Source organism: Alligator mississippiensis, chromosome 6 (genome assembly GCF_030867095.1).
Source record: "Alligator mississippiensis isolate rAllMis1 chromosome 6, rAllMis1, whole genome shotgun sequence".
NCBI classification, from domain to species: Eukaryota; Metazoa; Chordata; order Crocodylia; family Alligatoridae; genus Alligator; species Alligator mississippiensis.
Window position 1 is genome coordinate 29,967,721 of NC_081829.1, and position 21,538 is coordinate 29,989,258.

General features: G+C 46.0%; 1 protein-coding gene across 9 annotated transcripts in view; it reads right to left on the reverse strand.

The window, feature by feature from the left end:
- Nucleotides 1-21,538, reverse strand: part of KCNMA1 (potassium calcium-activated channel subfamily M alpha 1) — a 1,011,367-nt gene that overhangs the window by 32,501 nt on the left and 957,328 nt on the right. For 5 of the 9 annotated variants that reach the window (XM_059729754.1, XM_059729753.1, XM_059729755.1 and 2 more), the window contains one exon: nt 16,143-17,369. In XM_059729754.1, coding sequence (XP_059585737.1) covers nt 17,120-17,369 — 250 coding nt within the window. In that variant the 3' untranslated portion in view covers nt 16,143-17,119. Of the gene's footprint in view, nt 1-16,142; nt 17,370-21,538 lie in introns of those variants that run through there. The other 4 variants (XM_059729759.1, XM_059729758.1, XM_059729760.1 and 1 more) reach the window with 1 other exon arrangement.

Below are 21,538 nucleotides of genomic sequence, written 5' to 3' on the forward strand. Positions count from 1 at the left end.
ACCTTGAATATCTGACTTTTTTTCACCACTGCTGCCACCAGTGAAGAAGGAGCAGGAGGAGAATACAAAAAGTCCACCCTCTTAGCTGAAATTCTATATTTTCTATACATGTACTTATCTACCAGTAGTGCTGAAGCCAGAATATGTCACATTGCCTTGCATGAGTCCAGAATGGCATTTTTATGAGTAATGATACTTTGCACTGATGTCAGATGTCAATAACTAAGATGTATACAGGGGGGCTAAACAACTCCTCTGGAGAGAGCTGCAGGTCCCTTACAAGAAACTGCAACAAATCTCCCAACTTCCCCTGCGGTCCCAGAATATGAAGATAATTCTTTAAGTCCTTCAAAACCTAACAATGGTACTAGCGATAGGGAACACTCCAAAGAGGGAGAAGCCACATGGGTTGAGGTAACATGTGAAGAAAGAAATGAGCCAGACCCCAAATAGCTTTGTCGATATGTCTACTCAATAGATTTCTCTGGTCACAGGGCCAAAAAGACCAAGCAGGAAATAAAAGGATGGATCCCTGAGGCCAATATTTAGAAGTTTGGGGTATAGAGTGATGTCCTGGTGCAGGGCAAACTAATCAGCGACCTAATGATCGAAGGGACCTGGGTGACAGTGACCACGAGCTGATCACCTTCACCATCCGCCGTAAACCTGGCAAGTCAGTCAGTAATACAGAAGTCCTTGACTCCCGGAAAGCTGACTTTGACATGCTCAGAAGGCTCATCAGGGAGGCCCTAAAGGGCTACAACCCAAAGGGGAGGGGAGTTCAGGACGAGTGGTTGCTGCTCAAGGGAGCGATCCTGGAAGCGCAAGCAAAGTCTATCCCGTCTCAAAGGAAAGGCAGCAAAAGGGCACGACAGCCCCCTTGGCTCTCCAGGGAACTAGCAGACCTCCTGCATCTAAAAAGACAGACCTACAAAGGATGGAGGGCTGGATCCACCTCCAGGCAAGGCTGCGACAGAACTCCAGCTAACTACAAATATCAAGGACAATAAAAAGTCCTTTCTTAGATATGTGGGGAGCTGGAGGAAAAGCAAGGTCAATGTTGAACCCCTGCTAAACCAGATGGGACAACTGAGAACTGACACCCAGGAAAAGGCCAGCTTACTAAATGGGTACTTTGCATAGGTCTTTCATCAGTCCCATGGGACACCCTTGCCCATTACGGGACAGGGAGGCCCGGGTGAGGGAGATTCCTTACCCTCCATCAATGCTGACCTTGTGAAAGAACACCTTGAGAGGCTGATACCTTTAAGTCAGCTGGCCCTGACAGTTTACACCCCAGGGTACTCAGAGAACTGGCTAGCATCATAGCCCAGGCCCTGGCTTGGATCTTCAAGAACTCTTGGTACTCTGGTGAAGTGCCTGATGATTGGAAGAAGGCCAATGTGGGGCCTATCTTCAAGAAAGGGAGGAAAGTAGATTCAGCAAACTATAGGCCCATCAGCCTGACCTCTATCCCGGGAAAGGTCTTAGAAAAGATTATTAGGCCCCTCCCCCACCAGAACTGAGCAACAGGTATGCACCTCTTGCTGCCCCAGCAGAGCCTGCTGAGTTGCCGGCCCCCACAGGAAACATGGGGCTAACTGCAGCTCCCGCCCCTGCTCTCCCCAAGACAAAACGTAAGGTGTTTGTTGTGGGAGACTCCCTCCTGAGGGGGACGGAGGGGCCAATCTGCCACCCCGACCCCTTAGCCCGGCAAGTCTGCTGCTTCCCAGGGGCCCGCATCCGGGACATTGCAGAGAGGATCCCAAAGCTCCTCAAACCCACAGACCACTATCCCATGCTCCTTATTCATGTGGGCACCAATGACCCTGCTCGGAGCACTCCCAGCCAGGTCATGAGGCGCTACAGGGATTTGGGAGCGGGGCTTAAGGGTCTGGGGGCACAGGTGGTGTTCTCATCAATCCTCCCAGTCTCAGGCTATGGGCTGAGAAGGGACAGGAGGATCTATGTGGTCAACCAAAGACTGCAGCGCTGGTGTCGTCAGGAAGGCTTTGGCTTTCATGAACACAGCCCGCTCTTTGACGAGAGAGGCAGCGAGCTGCTGGGAAGAGATGGTCTCCACCTCTCTCCCCTAGGGAGGAGGCTCTTCTCAGCCAGACTGGCTGACCTGCTCCACCGGGCTTTAAACTAAGCCCGTTGGGGGACGGGGGGACGACTGTCACTGCTGGCCCGCTGAGCAATCCTTGCAAAGCCAGCGGATCACGGCACTCAAGGGAGCCGACCCCGGCCCCAGCCCTGGTAAAATCTGTGGGCAAGGAAGGAGCCACCCAGGGGGCACTTGCCTGCCTGTAGACTAATGCCAGGAGCTTGGGGAATAAGCAGGAGGAGCTCATCCTCCTGCTCAGTGCAAACAATTACGATGTCATAGGGATAACGGAGATCTGGTGGGACTCCACCCATGACTGGACCACGGGTATAGATGGCTATAACCTGTACAGGAGGGATCGTGTAGAGAATAGGGGCGGGGGTGTAGCTCTCTATGTTAAGGAAAGCTACGCATCCCTGCAAGCCGATATTGGCGACCAGGGTGGACGGCTGGAGACCCTCTGGGTTAAAATCCGTGGGGAACACGGCACAGGGGACACAATGGTGGGAGTCTATTATAGACCTCCCACCCAAAGTCCTGAGCTTGACCAGGAGTTTGCCCAGGAACTGGCTGAGGCAGCTTGCTCCAGGACCATGGTTGTCATGGGTGACTTCAATTACCCAGACATCTCGTGGGAGGATCGCTCAGCAAAATCTGAGTGGTCGCAGAGCTTCCTCTCGTGCGTGGATGACTTCTACCTGACTCGAGAAGTCTATGGGCCAACCAGAGGCAAAGCGCTGCTCGACCTGGTACTGGCTACTGGGGATAACCTAGTCGGCAACCTAGTGATTGATGGGAAGCTGGATGACAGCAACCACAAGCTGATCACCTTCACCATCCGCCGAAAAGCTGGCAAGTCAGTTAGCAACACGGAAGTCCTTGACTTCAGGAAAGCCGACTTTGACAAGCTCAGGAGGCTTCTCAGTGAGGCCCTAAGAGACTGTGACCACAGGGAGAGGGGAGTTCAAGAAGAGTGGTTGCTCCTCAAGGGAGCGATCCCTCAATGCACAAACTAAGTCTATTCCATCTCGGAGGAAAGGCAGCAAGAGGGCACAGCAGCCCCCCTGGCTCTCCAGGGACCTAGCAGACCTCCTGAGGCTAAAAAGAAAGGCCTACAAAGGATGGAGGATGGGAGTCACCTCCAAGGAGGATTATTCTGCACTGGTCCGGTCCTGTAGGGAGCAGACCAGGAAAGCCAAGGCTGCAACTGAACTCCAACTAGCTTTGAGCATCAAGGACAATAAAAAGTCCTTTTTCAGATATGTGGGGAGCTGGAGGAAAAGCAGGGGCAACGTTGGACCCCTGCTGAACCAGATGGGGCAACTGACAACTGACGCCCAGGAAAAAGCCAACCTATTAAATAGGTACTTTGCGTCAGTCTTTCATCAGTCCCATGGGACGCCCATGCCCGCTACGGGACAGGGAAGTCCAGATGAGGGTGATCCCCTGCCCTCCATTGATGCTGACTTCGTGAAGGAACATCTTGAGAAGCTGGATACCTTCGAGTCAGCCGGCCCTGACAATCTTCACCCCAGGGTACTCAAGGAGCTGGCGAGCATCATAGCCCAGCCTCTAGCGCGGATCTTTGAAAACTCTTGGCACTCTGGTTGTAGTGCCCAAAGACTGGAAGAAGGCCAATGTGGTGCCTATCTTCAAGAAAGGGAGGAAAGTGGATCTGGCTAACTATAGGCCCATCAGCCTGACTTCTATCCCGGGGAAGATCTTAGAAAAGTTTATTAAGTTTATCCTTAATGGACTGGCCAATGCCAACATCTTAAGGGATAGCCAGCACGGGTTTGTTGCGGGTAGGTCTTGCTTGACCAATCTCATTTCCTTCTACGACCAGGTGACCTATCACCTGGACAAGGGAGAAGAGATTGATGTCATATATCTTGACTTCAAAAAAGCCTTCGATCTGGTGTCCCACGATCGTCTCTTGGAGAAACTGGCCAATTGTCGCCTTGGGTCCTCCACGATCCACTGGCTGGAAAATTGGCTCCAGGGTCGGACCCAGAGGGTAGTAATTGATGGAAGTCACTCATCGTGGTGTCCTGTGACCAGTGGGGTCCCTCAGGGCTCTGTCCTTGGACCCATACTGTTCAACATCTTCATTAATGATGTGGACACTGGAGTCAGAAGCGGACTGGCCAAGTTCGCAGATGACACCAAACTTTGGGGCAAAGCATCCACACCAGAAGACAGGCGGATGATCCAGGCTGACCTGGACAGGCTCAGCAAGTGGGCGGACGAGAATCTGATGGTGTTCAACGCCGATAAATGCAAGGTTCTCCACCTTGGGAAAAAAAACCCGCAGCATCCTTATAGGCTCGGCAGTGCTATGTTGGCTAACACTATGGAAGAAAGAGACTTGGGGGTCCATCATTGACCACAAGATGAACATAAGCCTGCAATGCGATGCTGCGGCTAGTAAAGCGACCAAAACGCTGGCTTGCATCCATAGATGCTTCTCAAGCAAATCCCGGGACGTCATTCTCCCCCTGTACTCGGCCTTAGTGAGGCCACAGCTGGAGTACTGCGTCCAGTTTTGGGCTCCACAATTCAAAAAGGATGTGGAGAAGCTTGAGAGAGTCCAGAGAAGAGCCACGTGCATGATCAGAGGTCAGGGAAGCAGACCCTACGATGACAGGCTGAGAGCCCTGGGGCTCTTCAGCCTGGAAAAGCGCAGGCTCAGGGGCGATCTGATGGCCACCTACAAGTTTATCAGGGGTGACCACCAGTATCTGGGGGAACGTTTGTTCACCAGAGCGCCCCAAGGGATGATGAGGTCGAATGGTCACAAACTACTACAAGACCGTTTCAGGCTGGACATAAGGAAGAATTTCTTTACTGTCTGAGCCCCCAAGGTCTGGAACAGCCTGCCACCGGAGGTTGTTCAAGCGCCTTCATTGAACACCTTCAAGATGAAACTGGATGCTCATCTTGCTGGGATCCTGTGACCCCAGCTGACTTCCTGCCCTTTGGGCAGGGGGCTGGACTCGATGATCTTCCGAGGTCCCTTCCAGCCCTAATGTCTATGAAATCTATGAAATCTATGAAATTAAAGAAGCCATTCTTAACAGAATGACTGATGGCAACATCCTGAGGGATAGCTGGCATGGGTTTGTTGCGGGTAGGTCTTACTTGACCAATCTCATTTCTTTTTACAACCACCTGGACAAAGGAGAAGAGACTGATGTCATATATCTTGACTTTAAAAAAGCTTTCTATCTGGTATCCCATGATCACCTCTTAGTAAAAACTGGCCAACTGTGGCCTTGGCCACACCACAATCTGCTGGCTAGGGAATTGGCTCTGTGGTAGGACCCAGAGGGTGGTGATTGACGGAAGTCAATTGTCGTGGTGCCCTGTGATGAGTGGGGTCCCCAGGGCTCCGTCCTTGGGCCTATATTATTTAACATCTTCATTAATGATGTGGACATTGGTGTCAGAAGCGGACTGGCCAACTTTGCCAACGACACCAAAAACTCAGGAGAGTGATCCAGGCTGACTTTCACAGGCTCAGGAAATGGGCGGATGAGACCCTGATGGTGTTTAACACTGGAAAACGCAAGGTTTTCCACCTTGGGAAGAAAAACCTGCAGCATCCTTATAGGTTCAGCAGTGCTACGCTGGCTAGCACTATGGATGAAAGGGACTTGGGGGTTATGATTGACCACAAGATGAACATGAGCCTGCAATGTGCTACTGTGGCTAGTAAAGCAAGAAAAATGCTTGCTTGCATCCACAGATGCTTCTCAAGTAAATCCTAGGATGTCATTCTCCCATTGTTCTCTGCCTTGATCAGGCCACAGTTGGAGTACTGCATCTAGTTTTGGGGTCCACAATTCAAACAGGATGTGGAGAAGCTTGAGAGGGTGCAGAGGAGAGCCACGTGCATGATCAGAGGTCAGGAAGGCAGACCTTGTAAAGAAAGGCTGAGAGCCATGGGACTCTTCAGCCTGGAAATGTGCAGGCTCAGGGGTGATCTGATGGCCACCTATAAGTTCATTGGGGTGCTTACCAGGTTCTGGGGGAATGTCTGTTCACAAGAGCACCCCAAGGTATGACAAGGTCAAATGGTTACAAACTCCTCCAAGACCATTTCAGTCTGGACATAAGGAAGAACTTCTTTACTGTTCGAGCCCCCAAGGTTTGGAATAGATTGCTGCCAGAGGTGATTCAAGCACCTACTCTGAACACCTTCAAAAGACATCTAGATGTTTATCTTGCTGGGATTCTATGATCCCTGCTGAATTCCTGCCCCTGGGGCAGGGGGCTGGACTCAATGATCTTACGAAGTCCCTTCCAGCCCTAATGTCTATGAAATCTATGAATCAGAAGAGGTAACAGGCAGTAGTGTCACTAGGAAAAGAAAGTACAAGTTATAATCAGTGCCAAATGTGGAACTTTCCAGGGTAGTATCATAAAATGGTTCCATTCAACCTTGGACTGGGAAACATATTGGGTCTGGGAATGCTTCTGTAGTTAGTGCCAGATTATTTGCTGGAACTTGGGTGTTAGGTTAACCTAAGGAAGTAGACTGGAGTGTGTTGAGAAAATGCAGTATGTACTTCAGCATAAAGTTATATTGTCAGTGGAACTGGTATTGGCACCAGAGACTTTCAAAGCCAGAAGACTTTGAAAATGGCATGGAAGATTTCCTTGAGGAGTATTTTCTAGCCAGAAGCAGTAAAATAACTTCAGCTGGTAGAAAAGGCCAAAAAGATCCAAGATGGTGGCTCCCCATGACATATTTGAAAAGCCAATAAAGAGAAATGGGTGGTGAGGGGAGGGGGAAGGGTACCAACCCTCAGCTTTAGAAGCTAATGGTGAAAGGAGATCTTATAAACTTTCCAAAAATATAAGGGGGAGAAAGAACCAGCAGCATACCTACAGGCTGGGGAACTCCCTTCTTGTCAGTGCAGAGGCAGAAAAGGATCTTGGAATCATTATTGATGCCAAAATGAACACGGGGTGACAGTGTGAGGACACGGTCAGGAAGGCCAACTGCACCTTGTCATGCATCCATAGATGCATCTCAAGCAGGTCCAAGGAGGTGATCCTCCCCCTTTATGCAGCACTGGTCAGGCACAGTTGGAGTACTGTGTCCAGTTCTGGGTGCTGCACGTCAGGAGGGATGTGGACAGCATTGAGAGGGTCCAGAGGAGGGCCACCCGCATGATCAGGGGCAGCAAGGCAGGCCCTACGAGGAGAGGCTAAGGGACCTGAACCTGTTCAGCCTCCACAAGAGAAGGTTGAGGAGGGATCTAGTGGCCTGTTACAAACTAGTCAGAGGGGACCAGCAGGCATTGGGGGAGTCCCTGTTCCCCTGAGCATTACCAGGAGTGACTAGAAATAACGGTCACAAGCTGGCAGAGGGTAGATTTAGAGTAGACATTAGAAGGCACTACTTCACAGTCAGGGCGGCTAGTATCTGAAACCAACTTCCAAGAGAAGTGGTGCTGGCTCCGACCCTTGGGGTCTTTAAGAGGAGGCTAGATGAACACCTTTCCGGGGGTCGTTTGACCCCAGTGTTCTTTCCTGCCATGGCAGGGGGTCGGACTTGATGATCTGTCAAGGTCCCTTCCAACCCTACAAACTATGAAACTATAAAGGGAAGAAAAATAAAGGGGAAAATAAGTATAAATAAAAACATAAAAGAGAAAAGTCAGAAAAAAACCCTAATGCTTGGCAAAAGTTTCTCAACAGAAATACTCTATCCCAGCTAGAGGCTTGAGAAGAACTGAGATGTGAGAAGTATGCATACTTCTTTATCCTTACTGTCTGGAAGTGGGCATGAGTGTTAGTGCTGAAGTGCTTTTTACAGGAAATACTATGGCAAAAAAGTCCCTAGTCAAAAGTTCAGGGCCTGTACATGCGCACCCAAAAAAATGGGTATGTGGACAGTTACACAAAAGAGAACATTACATTTATGCTCAGAGTACCTGTCTCAAGACAAAACAGCCAAGCAGGGAATGCCAGTAAAAGGGAAAGAAGGCATTACCCAAGGACTTTTGCAAATTTCTCATTATCATCAGGCTGTCCTGAATGGATATTAAAAGAGACTGGCACCAGTCCCATGGGATAATAACGCCAGCTGTCACCCAGCCCAGGGTGGCCTCCATACTGTCCACTCACCAGATGGGAAGCAAATTCAACTCTGACCTGTTCACCAACAGCACCAATGAGCCTGAAAGAGCTGCACAGTGGTGAGGAGTAATGACGGCACTAGAGAAAGATGCCTATTGCCAGCCCATTATCCAAAACAGAAGAAACTGACATGCCATTCCTCCTGACAAGATGGAGCTGCTGAGGTTAGCAGCACAAAAAAAAAATTGAAGAATGCTCTCGGACCTATCAGAAGAATTTATGCTTGCATCTTATTTTGATAATGGCCCTAACCAAAGTTGTTTTTTTTGGTCAAAAAAACCCAAATGCACAAAAGAGAGTCAAATTTGAACATAAAGGCTACCAAAGAGAAAGAGGTACAAGTTGTTTCACTCTCTCATGGCTAAGATAATCGTAACTGTGTGAATTCCTAGAAATTGACCTGGAATTTGAAAACAGATGTGTGGCATTTTTGTTTTGTTTTATTTGGGGGGGGGGGGTTGTTTGTTTGTTTTTACATTTACAATCAGGCATCTTTCTTCCTTCCTTCTGGGAAACCAGATGTTAGTTACTGAAAAAACATTTTCCCTGGAGATATACAGGAACTTCCTCTATTGTCTTAAATAAAACAAATTCTAATCAAAGCCATCTTCCATGAAAAAGAACACTGGAATCAGACAGGAAAGGGAGCTCAGCTCTTTTGACCATCTAATCCAAAAATTTGCCGAGTCCCAGAAGGATGTTGAGAGGCAGATAAGATGGCAAAAAAATGTTTCTTTCACAAATGCTGGCAGCACCAAAGAAAAGTATATCTACAGAGGACAAAGAGGATAGTTGCAAATATTTCAGATCGGTATGTGCCAGGATTGCAGCTGAGTCCATGTTTGTTCACCTACATCCAGAAATGTCCATAATCATATTTTAGCTACTGAACCCACCTTAGAAATGAGGATGGTTTAGTAACCCATTTTTTCCAGCAAAGTAGATAAACATTTACAGATGCAAAACACAGAGATACAAAAGACACATCTAGTGAATGAAGCCCACATAATTCAAGACCCTTAAATGAAGGCCAGCTTTAAGATTCATTTTCCTTCCCACTTTGGCCTGCCCTTTTATTCTCCCTTCTTAAAAACAAAGTAATGTTGCATAACTTTTAATGAGCCACCATGGCAATCACAATGAAGGGGGTGAGCCCCATCCTCAAGAGACAACATGAAATGTCTTATCCCCCCTCCTTTAATCAAGATGCACCTTGCTACTGCCTGCAAGATTTCCTCATTACAAGCTGCAGTCTTCTCAGTAACGGAGTGGTCAAAAATGCAGAAAGATACTCAATACTCTGCATTAGAACTCCATATTTTTCTCTAAAGAATCCATAATGCTGGAGCTGCATACTGCTTCAAGTCCTGCTAACTCCTAAAATCCACCATTGGACCAAGGCCAAGGCTGAGGCCAGAAAACAGACTTGTTCAGGGAAACAAATAAAAGGCGATGGTCCCTGAATTCACATCAAAGGAATCTTTCGGGGAAACAAAGACTTCTAACCCAGGGGAATATGGGAGGGGAAAATACTGGGAAGCCAATTAATAGAGTATATCTGAAGATTTAGTAATTGACTGAAGGGCCCAAGGCCAGAAGAGACTTACAGGAAGGCAAAGGAAGATATCTTGCAGCCAGTTGCCTCATGAGAAGACTCCCATTAAATGGGCACCTCAACCAATGATTCAGTACAACAAAGTAAGGGGGACAAAGTTTGTGAAGTCTCATAGAGGAAACTGACAAACCTACCTATACAAGTGGCAATCAAAGGTCCATAGCCAAAGCTGGTGGAGACAGAGTCAAGAGCAGCAGCTTCTGTGAATCCTCATAATAAGCCATAAAAGGGATTGAAACCATGTGGAAAACTACTGGAAGCATCAAGTTAAACGATGTTGATGGTGCTGGACCGAGTTTGCCAGGTTTGAATGAATCCTTGATACCAGCTCAGAAAGCAACACAAGCACTAGAATTGCATAACTGTTTCTTACCAAAGGAGTGCCTGGGGCTCTTGTCCTGATGCATCCTCTTCCCATACTCAGTGGGACTGGAAGATGGTGCAGGAACTCCAGAAAGGTTTGATGAGATCTACGCAGGAGTTTCAAATCTTGAAACAGAAGACCTAAAAACATGGTATCATAGATTTCATGGACATTTGGGCTGGAAGGGACCCTGGAGAATCATCGAGTCCAACCCCCTACCCCATGGGCAGGAAGTCAGCAGGGATCATAGGATCCCAACAAAATAAGTATTCAAATGTGTCTTGAAGTCGTTCAAAGTGGGTGCTTGAACCACCTCTGGTGGCAGTCTATTCCAAAACTTGGGGGCTCAGACAGTAAAGAAGTTCTTCCTTATGTCCAGCCTGAATCGGTCATGGCAGAGTTTGTGACCGTTCGATCTTGTCATCCCTTTGGGTGCTCTGGTGAACAGACGTTCCTCCAGATCCTGATAAGCACCCTTGATAAACTTATAGGTGGCCACCAGATCACCCCTGAGCCTGCGCTTTTCTAGGCTGAAGGGTCCCATGGCTCTCAGCCTCTCATCATAAGGTCTGTTTTCCTGACCTCTGATCATGTGCGTGGCTCTCCTCTACACTCTCTCAAGGTGGAGAACCTTGCAGTTTTTGGTGTTGAACACCATCAGGTTCTCATCCGCCCATTTCAGGAGCCTGTCAAGATCTGCCTGGATCACCTTCCTATCCTCAGGTGTGGATGCAGAGTTTGGTGTCATCGGCGAACTTGGCCAGTCCGCTTCTGACACCAATGTCTACATCATTAATGGAAATGTTAAATAGTACAGGCCCTAAGACAGAGCCTTGAGGGACCCCACTGGCCACAGGGTACCATGATGATTGACTTCCGTCAATCACCACCCTCTGGGTCCTACCATGGAGCCAATTCCCCAGCCAGCAGATCATGGTGGGGTCAAGGCCGCAGTTAGCCAGTTTTCATAGATTCATAGATTCATAGATGTTAGGGTCGGAAGGGACCTCAATAGATCATCAAGTCCGACCCCCTGCATAAGCAGGAAAGAGTGCTGGGTCTAGATGACCCCAGCTAGATACTCGTCTAACCTCCTCTTGAAGACCCCCAGGGTAGGGGAGAGCACCACCTCCCTTGGGAGCCCGTTCCAGACCTTGGCCACTTGAACTGTGAAGAAGTTCTTCCTAATGTCCAGTCTAAATCTGCTCTCTGCTAGCTTGTGGCCATTGTTTCTTGTAACCCCCGGGGGCGCCTTGGTGAATAAATCCTCACCAATTCCCTTCTGTGCCCCCGTGATGAACTTATAGGCAGCCACAAGGTCGCCTCTCAACCTTCTCTTGCGGAGGCTGAAAAGGTCCAGTTTCTCTAGTCTCTCCTCGTAGGGCTTGGTCTGCAGGCCCTTGATCATACGAGTTGCCCTTCGCTGTACCCTGTCCAGGTTATCCTCATCCTTCTTGAAGTGTGGCGCCCAGAATTGCACGCAGTACTCCAACTGCGGTCTGACCAACGCCCTATAGAGGGGAAGTATCACCTCCCTGGACCTATTTGTCATGCATAAATACATTATCATGCACGATAAAGTGCCATTGGCTTTTCTGATGGCTTCGTCACACTGCCGGTTCATGTTCAACTTGGAGTCCACTAGGACTCCAAGATCCCTTTCCACTTCTGTGCCACCCAGCAGGTCATTCCCTAGGCTGTAGGTGTGCTGGACATTTTTCCTCCCTAGGTGCAGCACTTTGCATTTCTCCTTGTTGAACTGCATCCTGTTGTTTTCTGCCCACTTGTCCAGCCTATCCAGGTCTGCCTGCAGCTGTTCCCTGCCCTCCGGCGTGTCCACTTCTCCCCATAGCTTTGTGTCATCTGCAAACTTGGACAGAGTACATTTCACTCCCACGTCCAAGTCGCTGATGAAGACATTAAAGAGTATCGGTCCAAGGACCAAACCCTGCGGGACCCCACTGCCCACACCCTTCCAGGTCGAGACCAACCCATCTACCACGACTCTTTGGGTGCGACCCTCTAGCCAATTTGCCACCCACCGGACTGTGCAGTCATCCACATCACAGCCTCTTAATTTGTTCACCAGTATGGGGTGGGATACCGTATCGAAGGCCTTCCTGAAGTCCAAGTATACGACATCCACCCCTTCTCCTGTGTCCAGGCGTTTCGTAACCTGGTCATAGAAAGAGACTAGTTTGGTCAGGCACGATCTGCCCACCACAAACCCATGCTGGTTTCCCCTCAGCATAATTTGTCCTGCCGGGCTCTCACAAATGTGAGCCTTGATAATTTTTTCAAATACTTTACCAAGGATGGAGGTGAGACTGACCGGCCTATAGTTGCCCGAGTCCTCCTTCCTCCCCTTTTTGAAAATGGGGACCACATTAGCCCTTTTCCAGTCCTCCGGGACTTGGCCTGTGCGCCACGAGCATTCGAATATTCCCGCCAGTGGCTCTGCAATGACGTCGGCCAGTGCCTTCAGCACCCTCGGATGGAGCCCATCCGGGCCTGCCGACTTAAAGGCATCCAGTTCTTCCAAGTGACTCTGCACCACCTCAGGATCTACGCATGGAAGTCTGGCGCCTTGCTGCTGCCTCTCTACAACCCCAGTGAGAGACTTGTCGTGTCCCTCGCTTAGGAACACTGAGGCAAAGAACTCGTTGAGGAGTTCAGCCTTGTCCCCCCTATCTGTCACCAATTGCTTCTGCCCATTTAGCAGGGGTCCTATTCCTCCCTGGGCCTTCCTTTTACTCCCTATATATTTTGCCAAGAGGTGATCATGAGATATCAGATCAAAGGCTTTTTTAACGTCAAGATATACAACATCAATCTCTTCTCCCTTGTCCAGGTGATAGGTCACCTGGTTGTAAAAGGAAATGAGATTGGTCAAGCAAGACCTACCCTTAACAAATCTATGCTGGGTATCCGTCAGGATATTGCCATCAGCTAGTCTGTTAAGGATGGCCCCTTTGATAATCTTTTCCAAGACCTTCCCCAGGATAGAGGTCAGGCTGTTGAGCCTATAGTTTGCTAGATCTACTTTCCTCCCTTTCTGGAAGATTGACACAACATTGGCTTTCTTCCAATCTTCGGGCACTTCTCCAGAGCACCAGGAGTTCTCAAAGATCCGTGCCAGGGGCTGATCTATGATGCTTGCCAGCTCCTTGAGTACCCTTGGGTGTAAACCATCAGAGCCAGCTGACTTGAAGGTATCCAGCCTCTCAAGGTGTTCCTTCACGAGGTCAGCTTTGAAGGGTAAGGAATCTCCCTCACCTGGGACTCACTGACCCACAGTGGACAGGGGCATCCCATGAAACTGGTGAAAAACTGATGCAAAGTACCCATTTAGCAAGTTTGCTTTTTCCTGGGCATCGGCTGTCAGTTGTCCCATCTGGTTTAGCAAGGGGCCAATATTGCCCTGACTTTTCCTCCGGCTCCCCACATATCTAAAAAAGGACTTTTTATTATCCTTGATATTTGTAGCTAGCTGGAGCTCCATTGCAGCCTTGGCTTTCCTGCTTTGCTCTCTGCAGGCCCAGACCAGAGCACAGTATTCCTCCTTGATGGTGGTTCCAGTCCTCCATCCTTTGTAGGTCTTCCTTTTAATATGCAGGAGGTCCGCCAGTTCCCTGGGCCCTTCACCAAGGCCTAGCCCTGGCACCACTCTTTGGCTCCAATCTGCACTCTGCTGTACTTTTCCCTAGTGCTGACAAAGTTGAGGTTTCCTACTGACGATGGTGGCCCCTGAGAAGCCACAGTACCCAACTAAGTCTCAAGTTCTGGGACTGGAGATAGACTGAGCCAGCAACTAAGGTGAGAGTCAGGTCTCATGTTCCTTCCTAGCCTGTGGCCTGAGCAATTGACAGAGTGCTTCCCAGAAACATGCGACTTTCCTAGACATTACAGCTGAATTTTGCTAGAAAAATGATGGATAAAAGTATTTTATTTTTTTTCCCCCTATAAAAAGATTATCCTTGGGAAGATTTAGAGGAGCACAAGTGTGCACCTTTTGCAGATCATGAATGTAACAGCCTATGCCCTAAGTAGTACAGGTTTCAAAATTCAGCATTTTCAAGATGAAATATCTGAAGAGAACGGATTATATAAATCCTGGGCAAATTATTTTTACCGTATGTATTTGACTGTAACTGTCTGTCTGTAAGCAAGTCAGTGGTTTTTCCTCACTCTAGAGCTTAAATAAAAACGGGTTCTGAATAACTTATTTATCTTTCTGAAAGAGCCCTGGGGCAGATCTAAAACAACAACAACAGAAAATCATTCCAATCTCCTATTGCTTAAGGCCATGTACTAGCTTCTCACTGCAGCCCTACTTAGACAACGTATATTTCTAATGCTGCTGAGTAGCTGATTTACTGAAAGCTTGTCTTTTGCTTAAGGTACAGAACAAGGAAATTCGAAACTAATTCCTGAGTCTTGCATAAACTTCCTGTCTGATCTTGGACAAGTCACTCAGATCCTGATTTTATTTTGCTGCTAGGACACCCCCAAATTATGTTCTACTTGTTCCAAAATAATGTGACCAGGCTCATAGGAGTGTGTTCTTAATTTGCCTATAGAAAAACATAGCTCTCCTATTCTTTCAGTGAGTAGCATAACAGGCCTCCAGGCATGGGTCCCACGTCACCCTGCAGAATCACAAAGTAATGCTTCACCAGCTCCAGACACTCATCTTGTTTCACCTGGGAGATACATAACTTTCCATGCTCCCAGTCAGGAACCCTAATATATACTATGTCACCTCCATTCTATTGAAGTTCAAAATGATCCTGACAGCACTTAGCAGGATTCAAGACCCATGCAGGGAGACAGCTACCTGAGTCTGTACATGTACCTAAAAGACAGAGCCCTCCTTCTTCCCAAGCCTCTCAGATACAGAGTTCTATAAAAGCCATGATGATAGATATCAAATGAACAAGAAGAAAAAGAGGGTAAAAAGGTGAAATTCCTCTTTTCTTTTTCTCTTGTAGAGAAAGACTAATGTAGCTAAGAAAAAAAATGCTATCAATAATGGCAGCCACTTGTTGCACAGAGATAGAGGATGAAAAGGGAAATTGAGCGGGAGAGGCCAAATGAAGTGAAAAGACTCTCCACAAAAACAAACTCCCCCCCCCCCCACCACAATATCAGGGTACCATATATATGAAAGAATACAGGGAAAGAAAAGGAACAAAAATCAAAGGAAGGGAAAGAATCATAACAAATCAGCAGTGTGCTTCAAGAAGCAGTAGTGAGAAATAAAGGCTTAACAAGATGATTTGATGAAAAAGGTGCTCCATCTCAAAGCCAGACATGTGCAAAGAGCTGAGGGACAAAAGGCATGTATCACCCTTTATTCCCTCGTGCAACACTAAGAAAAGTAGGTCTAAGATGCAACAAATGGTAGGGCTGAGGCTAAGCGTACCCAAGGTCAAGTGGTGGAGCCACATGCCCATCCATGGCTAGAATGAGTCTATAAACAATAATTTTAAACAAAACCCCAACTATAACAGACCCCACCCCTTTTATTCCAATGATGAGCACTAGAGGGCCTGGTACCTTTTCTTCCTGAGTGCTCTAGTGCATAAACAAATTTCCTGGATTCAGAAGTAAGTACATCAATGTTACTATGCCCTTCTTCATACTGTCTCTCATTGAAGGCCAAATGAGGAGGTTTTGGAACCTTGCTTCTCGGTGCTCTTCCTTACTGAGTGCCAGCACACACTTTTTGGCAATCTTTTATAAACAAGGCTCTGGACTTCTGGAAGGAGTGTTCTTATTAGTTCTCTACTGGAGCATTTGCATCACCAATCACACTTTTGGAAAGATTACAATCAACTACCAGTTGGGAAAAAAACACACTTCCCCAAGTTCTGCTACTTGCTTAAATGTGGAAAAACACTGGCTCTTTTCTGAATGTTATTTATTCTGTACATAAGGTGACTCATTCACCTTTTACAAGATGTAAAAGTCCAGAAAAGGCAGTTTTAAATCACTCACATCCAATATTTATGGTACATATGGCTTTCATCCCAAATGTCAAAAGTGAAGGAAAATATAGCTATGCATGTGGCAGCAGCAATAGACAGAATAATCATTTATTATGCAATTAGGCTTTTTCTTTTTTCAACTAAATTATTCATTAACTTACATGGTATTACTAGTTTTACAATGCCATGGCTAGTGCATTAAAGGAAAATAATGCAAACTCCAAACGGAGATTTTTTTTAAGACCTTATACAAGTGAGTCAAAAAGAGCCCACTGGTGCTTTGGTATTAAGCAAGTGCTTCAAAATTATCTATACAAATTGTGCAAGCCTTACATTATTTCAGTATCAAGAGTGCAACAAACAGTAGCGATTTTTCCCCGAAGGGTTAATTTCCTAGCTTTTGCATAACTGTGTTAATTGCCTGTCTCCTACTGTGAGTATAAAAAAGGGAACCCCAATACATTGGCACTTACTTGTGCACTAAATGGCTGTTTTCAAAAACCTCTGACATCTATAACAAGAGATTACGTTAAAGACACTCCAAATGTCATCTGATATGTGCAATAGTTACTGTGTTGAACTACTTGCATTTTTGCCATGCCTATGGATTTAGGAACCTCCCCTCCCCCAATGCGATAAATAACTTTTGGTCCGTCTGCTTTGTTGCTGTTGTGCTTAAGGGCATCATGGTGGTGGAAGAAAAATGGTATTTGCATGCACACCATTATACGTACACAAAATACGTGTACAATAAAAAAAAAAGGGAAAACAAGAAACATTACTGTTGGAGACACTGACAGAGGTGGAGGGTAAGAGGGAGTGGGGAATGTATGGCAGACAAAAGTTTCTCCCATGCTGGGAGTGAGGAGGGGAGGAGGTATATCACATGTATATCACAGTCTATCTTCCTGCACGTACTTCTGTTTTTCCCGGGAGTCTCTGGTCTTAGAGCGGTTCTGTCGGTTTGCCGTTGAGGGGATGGAGTGCGCTGATGAACTCTTCTTGCTGGAAGAGTATGAGGAATGGGAGGAATGCGAGAGACTGGCCCGGGATTGGCCGGCGTTGTGGTCAAACTGCATCAAGCAGAAGATCAAGTCTGTCGGCATGAGTTCAAACTCATAAGGAGGGTTTGCAATAACATAACTGTAATATAAAAAGAAGAGAAGGTGGCTTTACATTAGTATTAGTAAAATATACAGCATGGTAAGATATTATGAGCACCTTTCTATCCATCAGAAGATTTGCACATTATATCTTACATTGACTCCTCTTTGCTCCTCCAAAGTTATTTACTGAAGAGGTATGGGCAAGAATCTGAGATGGGCATTCCCCTGGAAAACTCTTTGACTTGGAAGCTCCTCCTCCTTTGACCTATGCTAAAAAGCTGCTACCTACCACTGAGGAAAGAAAAATGCTCTGGCAGGAAGGCTTTCTATCTCATCCTAACATATGGTTAAAAAGGACCACTCAGGACCATCAAGTCCAGCACCCTGCAATTGTATTTAATCACATAACCCATGTATGTAGCCCAAAGATTCCTCAAGAAAATCTACTTTGTCCCCTGCCTCACCTGCACACCAAAACAAGACAAATATACAATGCACCAGACAGCATAAAGGACAAAGGCACACCCAATGCCTAAGGCCTGTTGAATGAAAGATGATGTGTGCTGCCCATTCCCACAGGCCCAAGTCCAGATGAACCTAGAAGGTGCAACAGATCATACCTCACACTAAACTGAAAGGCAAAGATCCCTGCTCCAAGTACCTTCCTTTTCTGAACTGGGGGTGAATTCCTCTATGAATGCAATTCTGATGCTCATCTTAACACTATGCGTGAGACCAAAACAGCATCATGGAAAAGCCAAAGCCAAGCCCAAAAGAGAAGGCATGTAAACAAAAGGGAGTAAAACTCTTTGTAGCCCTTGTGAAAAACCAGGAGGTGCCCTGAACATAACTAACATAAAAATAATATAATATAATAAAATGCAACCCATGCTGTAAGCATGTTTCTTAAGAACTGAAGACATGGAAAACAAGCTGAATCCAGAGGGAACTGTCCCAAGTAGGTAGCTCCATATTTCCTGATGGCATACAGGCCTACTGCCCCTGTTTAGCACTGGTCCAAGACCAGCATTGGGCATCCACATCTTCGCAACTGTCTTTCTGCCTTTGCCCTCTCACTTGCTGTTTCTCACTCCGAATCCCAACCTCACATTGAGAAATATTTCTTTGCCAGACATATCCCATATACATATTATTATCCTTTGTGCTTATTAGTTCCCCATCATCATTCCATTCCAAACAATGATGCATTTATATATTCATTACAGGGTTTACATTTATATCTGTGTGCCTGTGCCACATTGTAAACTGAACTCCCATCATGCTTTGACATATGCTAATTTGACACCACACTATAAAGCTCCTCGGAGCTGGGAAACGAGACTAAATGGATGCTGAAGTAGAGCAAGCATATTTTCCCTGTCAAGAACTGGTTGGGACATCTTTAAGCAGTCTGTATTTCTGGAGTACTTTGTTCAAAATCAGATATAAAACTATCTTGTACAATGTTGGTAAATTATATGGAAAGTTGTGCAAAAACCTGATGATATAGAAACTATCCTATTGGCTAATTTATTGAAACCCAACAGGCTATAAGTATCAGGCCACTAGACAGGTGTGTCAAGTTTGTTCCAGGAATTGTTTCAGTCATCACAACAGACCCAGCCCTGGGTAATGTATGATCTCTCTCTCTGCTGTTCAATTATGGTCCTTATTGACATAATAAAGAACTAATTGAGCTTAGTCAGTTTCATGTTCTGAATCCTTTTCCTTAACAAATAGTAAACTAATTGGGAAGCCAGCTATGAGGCCAGTATCAGTTGACCCTGGGTTAGATGAAATTGTGGCCTACTCACTGGTTTAAAAACACAAGCAACATAGAGAAGATACTGTAGCTTCAGTGCCATTACATAAATACTTGGGAGGTTTGCTTTAGTTGCTGATTAATAAACTGCCAGAACACTTTATAGTTGCAACTTTAATAAACTTGACAAACTAACTTTTCAAAGTAATACATAGGCAAATTTATTAAAAAGCAAACCTCTAAGTTTACTACCACAACACTAACTGAATGTTTATGTTACCTAATTATGCAAATGCTAACTACACGTAAGCTAGCTTTGTCCGGTGGTAAAGTACTGACCACTGGCCATGGAAAATGAAAAAAACTAGAGATGCTGAAGTGATTTGTAATTGACTTAGCTGGTCACTGGGATGCATTTTTTGCCCTACATGTGGTACAGGGTGCTAATCCCTGGGATAATGTGTGCAACTTGCTTAAAAATAAGTTTAAAAAGAGCACATAAGAAAAGAATGAGCAAAGCTGTGTAAGGTCTGCATATAGGCTAGGAAAAAGTACCTAAGTAACTGTTTAACTCCATGCAGCCAGGATAGAGCAAAAAAAAAAAAAAAGATGCAATTGCAAAGACAAACTAACGATTGAAAAGTTGCTTACTATGTAGCTTGAAATCTAAGCTACAAACTAAGGCAAAAATGCATGCCAATAAATCATTTTCAGTGCTGCAAAGCAAGTAAAGATCTAAGGGTACAGGTTCCTATGGTGAGGGGACTGGTAGCTGTATTAGTGCGGATAACTCAACCTACTGCACCCTTCCCTTTGTAAATTAGTGGCAGTAACTTGGGAGAGTACTCCAATTTTTATTACCAGGCATATAATTATCAATCCAATCAAGATAGATGGAGGTGACGGGAAGCAGTATAAAGGAAAAATGGCCTGTGGTAGATATCAAAGGCAAAACAACACCACACAAAGGACATGTCTACACATGCAATTAATTCACAGCAATAAACTCTGGCACATATTGTGCTGGAGTGTGTTGCTCCTGGGCATGCTGTTTGAATGTGCACCTAAGACTGCAGCACACTGAGCCAGATCAGAGCAGCCCTGGCTAACAGGAAGGCTGGGGGGGTCAGCCTGCCAGCCTAGGGCTGCTCCAACCCAGCTCAACATGCCCTGGAAGGCCTGGTTGGGCATGAGTATGCTCCAGTGAGGGGCTAGCCAGCAGGCAGCCCCCACACTGAAGCACCTTTGTGCCCCAGTCAGCTGGCTCAGTGTCTACACATGCGTTGTGCAGAAAATAATTCCATAGCAGGATAATATTTGTATTTACAAATACTAACCTTCTGCAAGGCTTATTAACTTCCTGTGGTCTAGTTTCCTGCAGTTTCCATGTGTGTAGACACTGAGATGTCTATTGTAGAGCTGATTAGGCAACTCCACACTATACGTCTCAAGCATACTTAAAATAATCTGGAGAGAAATATGACATTTCCTGAAATCTAAAACTCTTATGTCCCATACACTGGGCACATCTACACAAGAGCTTTACTGTGAAGCTGACTAATTAGCTCTGTAGTAAGGCATCACTGTCTACACATGCAGTGCTATTACACCAAAGCAAACTAATTAACTCCATCACAATGCACATGTAGATCCTGATGCTGCCTGCTGGCTAGCTACACACTGTAGCACCCTCATGCCCCAGCCAGCCCCTCCTCAGCATGTTGAGCTGACCCCCCTGGTCTCCCTGCCAGCCAGGACTATGCCATCCCAGCTCAACATGCTGTGGTCCCAGGGACAAATGTAAATGCTACACATGGGAGCAATAAACTCCAGCATGAATTGTGCCAGAGTTTATTGTTTTGCTTTAATAGCACGTGTAGATGTATCCAGAGTGATAAATGCATGTATAAATAAAGAACAGCCTAGAATACTCTATATAATATTTACAGAATAGATCAAAAATCCTTTAACACTGTATCACATATACTAACTTAACAAATAGCCCAAAAGTTACAGTCACCATAGCTAAAACAAAATTCACCATTTGACAATTTTTTTAAAAGAATGGCCAACGCCCCTGAAAACGTTAAACAATTACTGACCCCTTTGAAAGAAAGTCTGGGCCCTTCAAATCCTCAACCACAGCAGGAAAGCCCCCATTCAATAAAATACTAGTTTCTAACTCAACCATGCCTGCCTCTATCATTTTGGTAAAGCACAGAAACAAAAATGAAAAGTAACTCTTGTACCAAATATAATAAAAACAGAAAATAAATTATTTCAAAATTGTATGTTTTTAGCACATGGATCTCTTTGTTCAAATTGGATCAGAACTGGAAGAAACTAGCTTATACACAGTTGGTAAATTATAATGAACATTCTGTAAGAACATTCTGATTATGAAATATCCTATTGGCTAATTTATTGTCAACAAGTGGGCTATA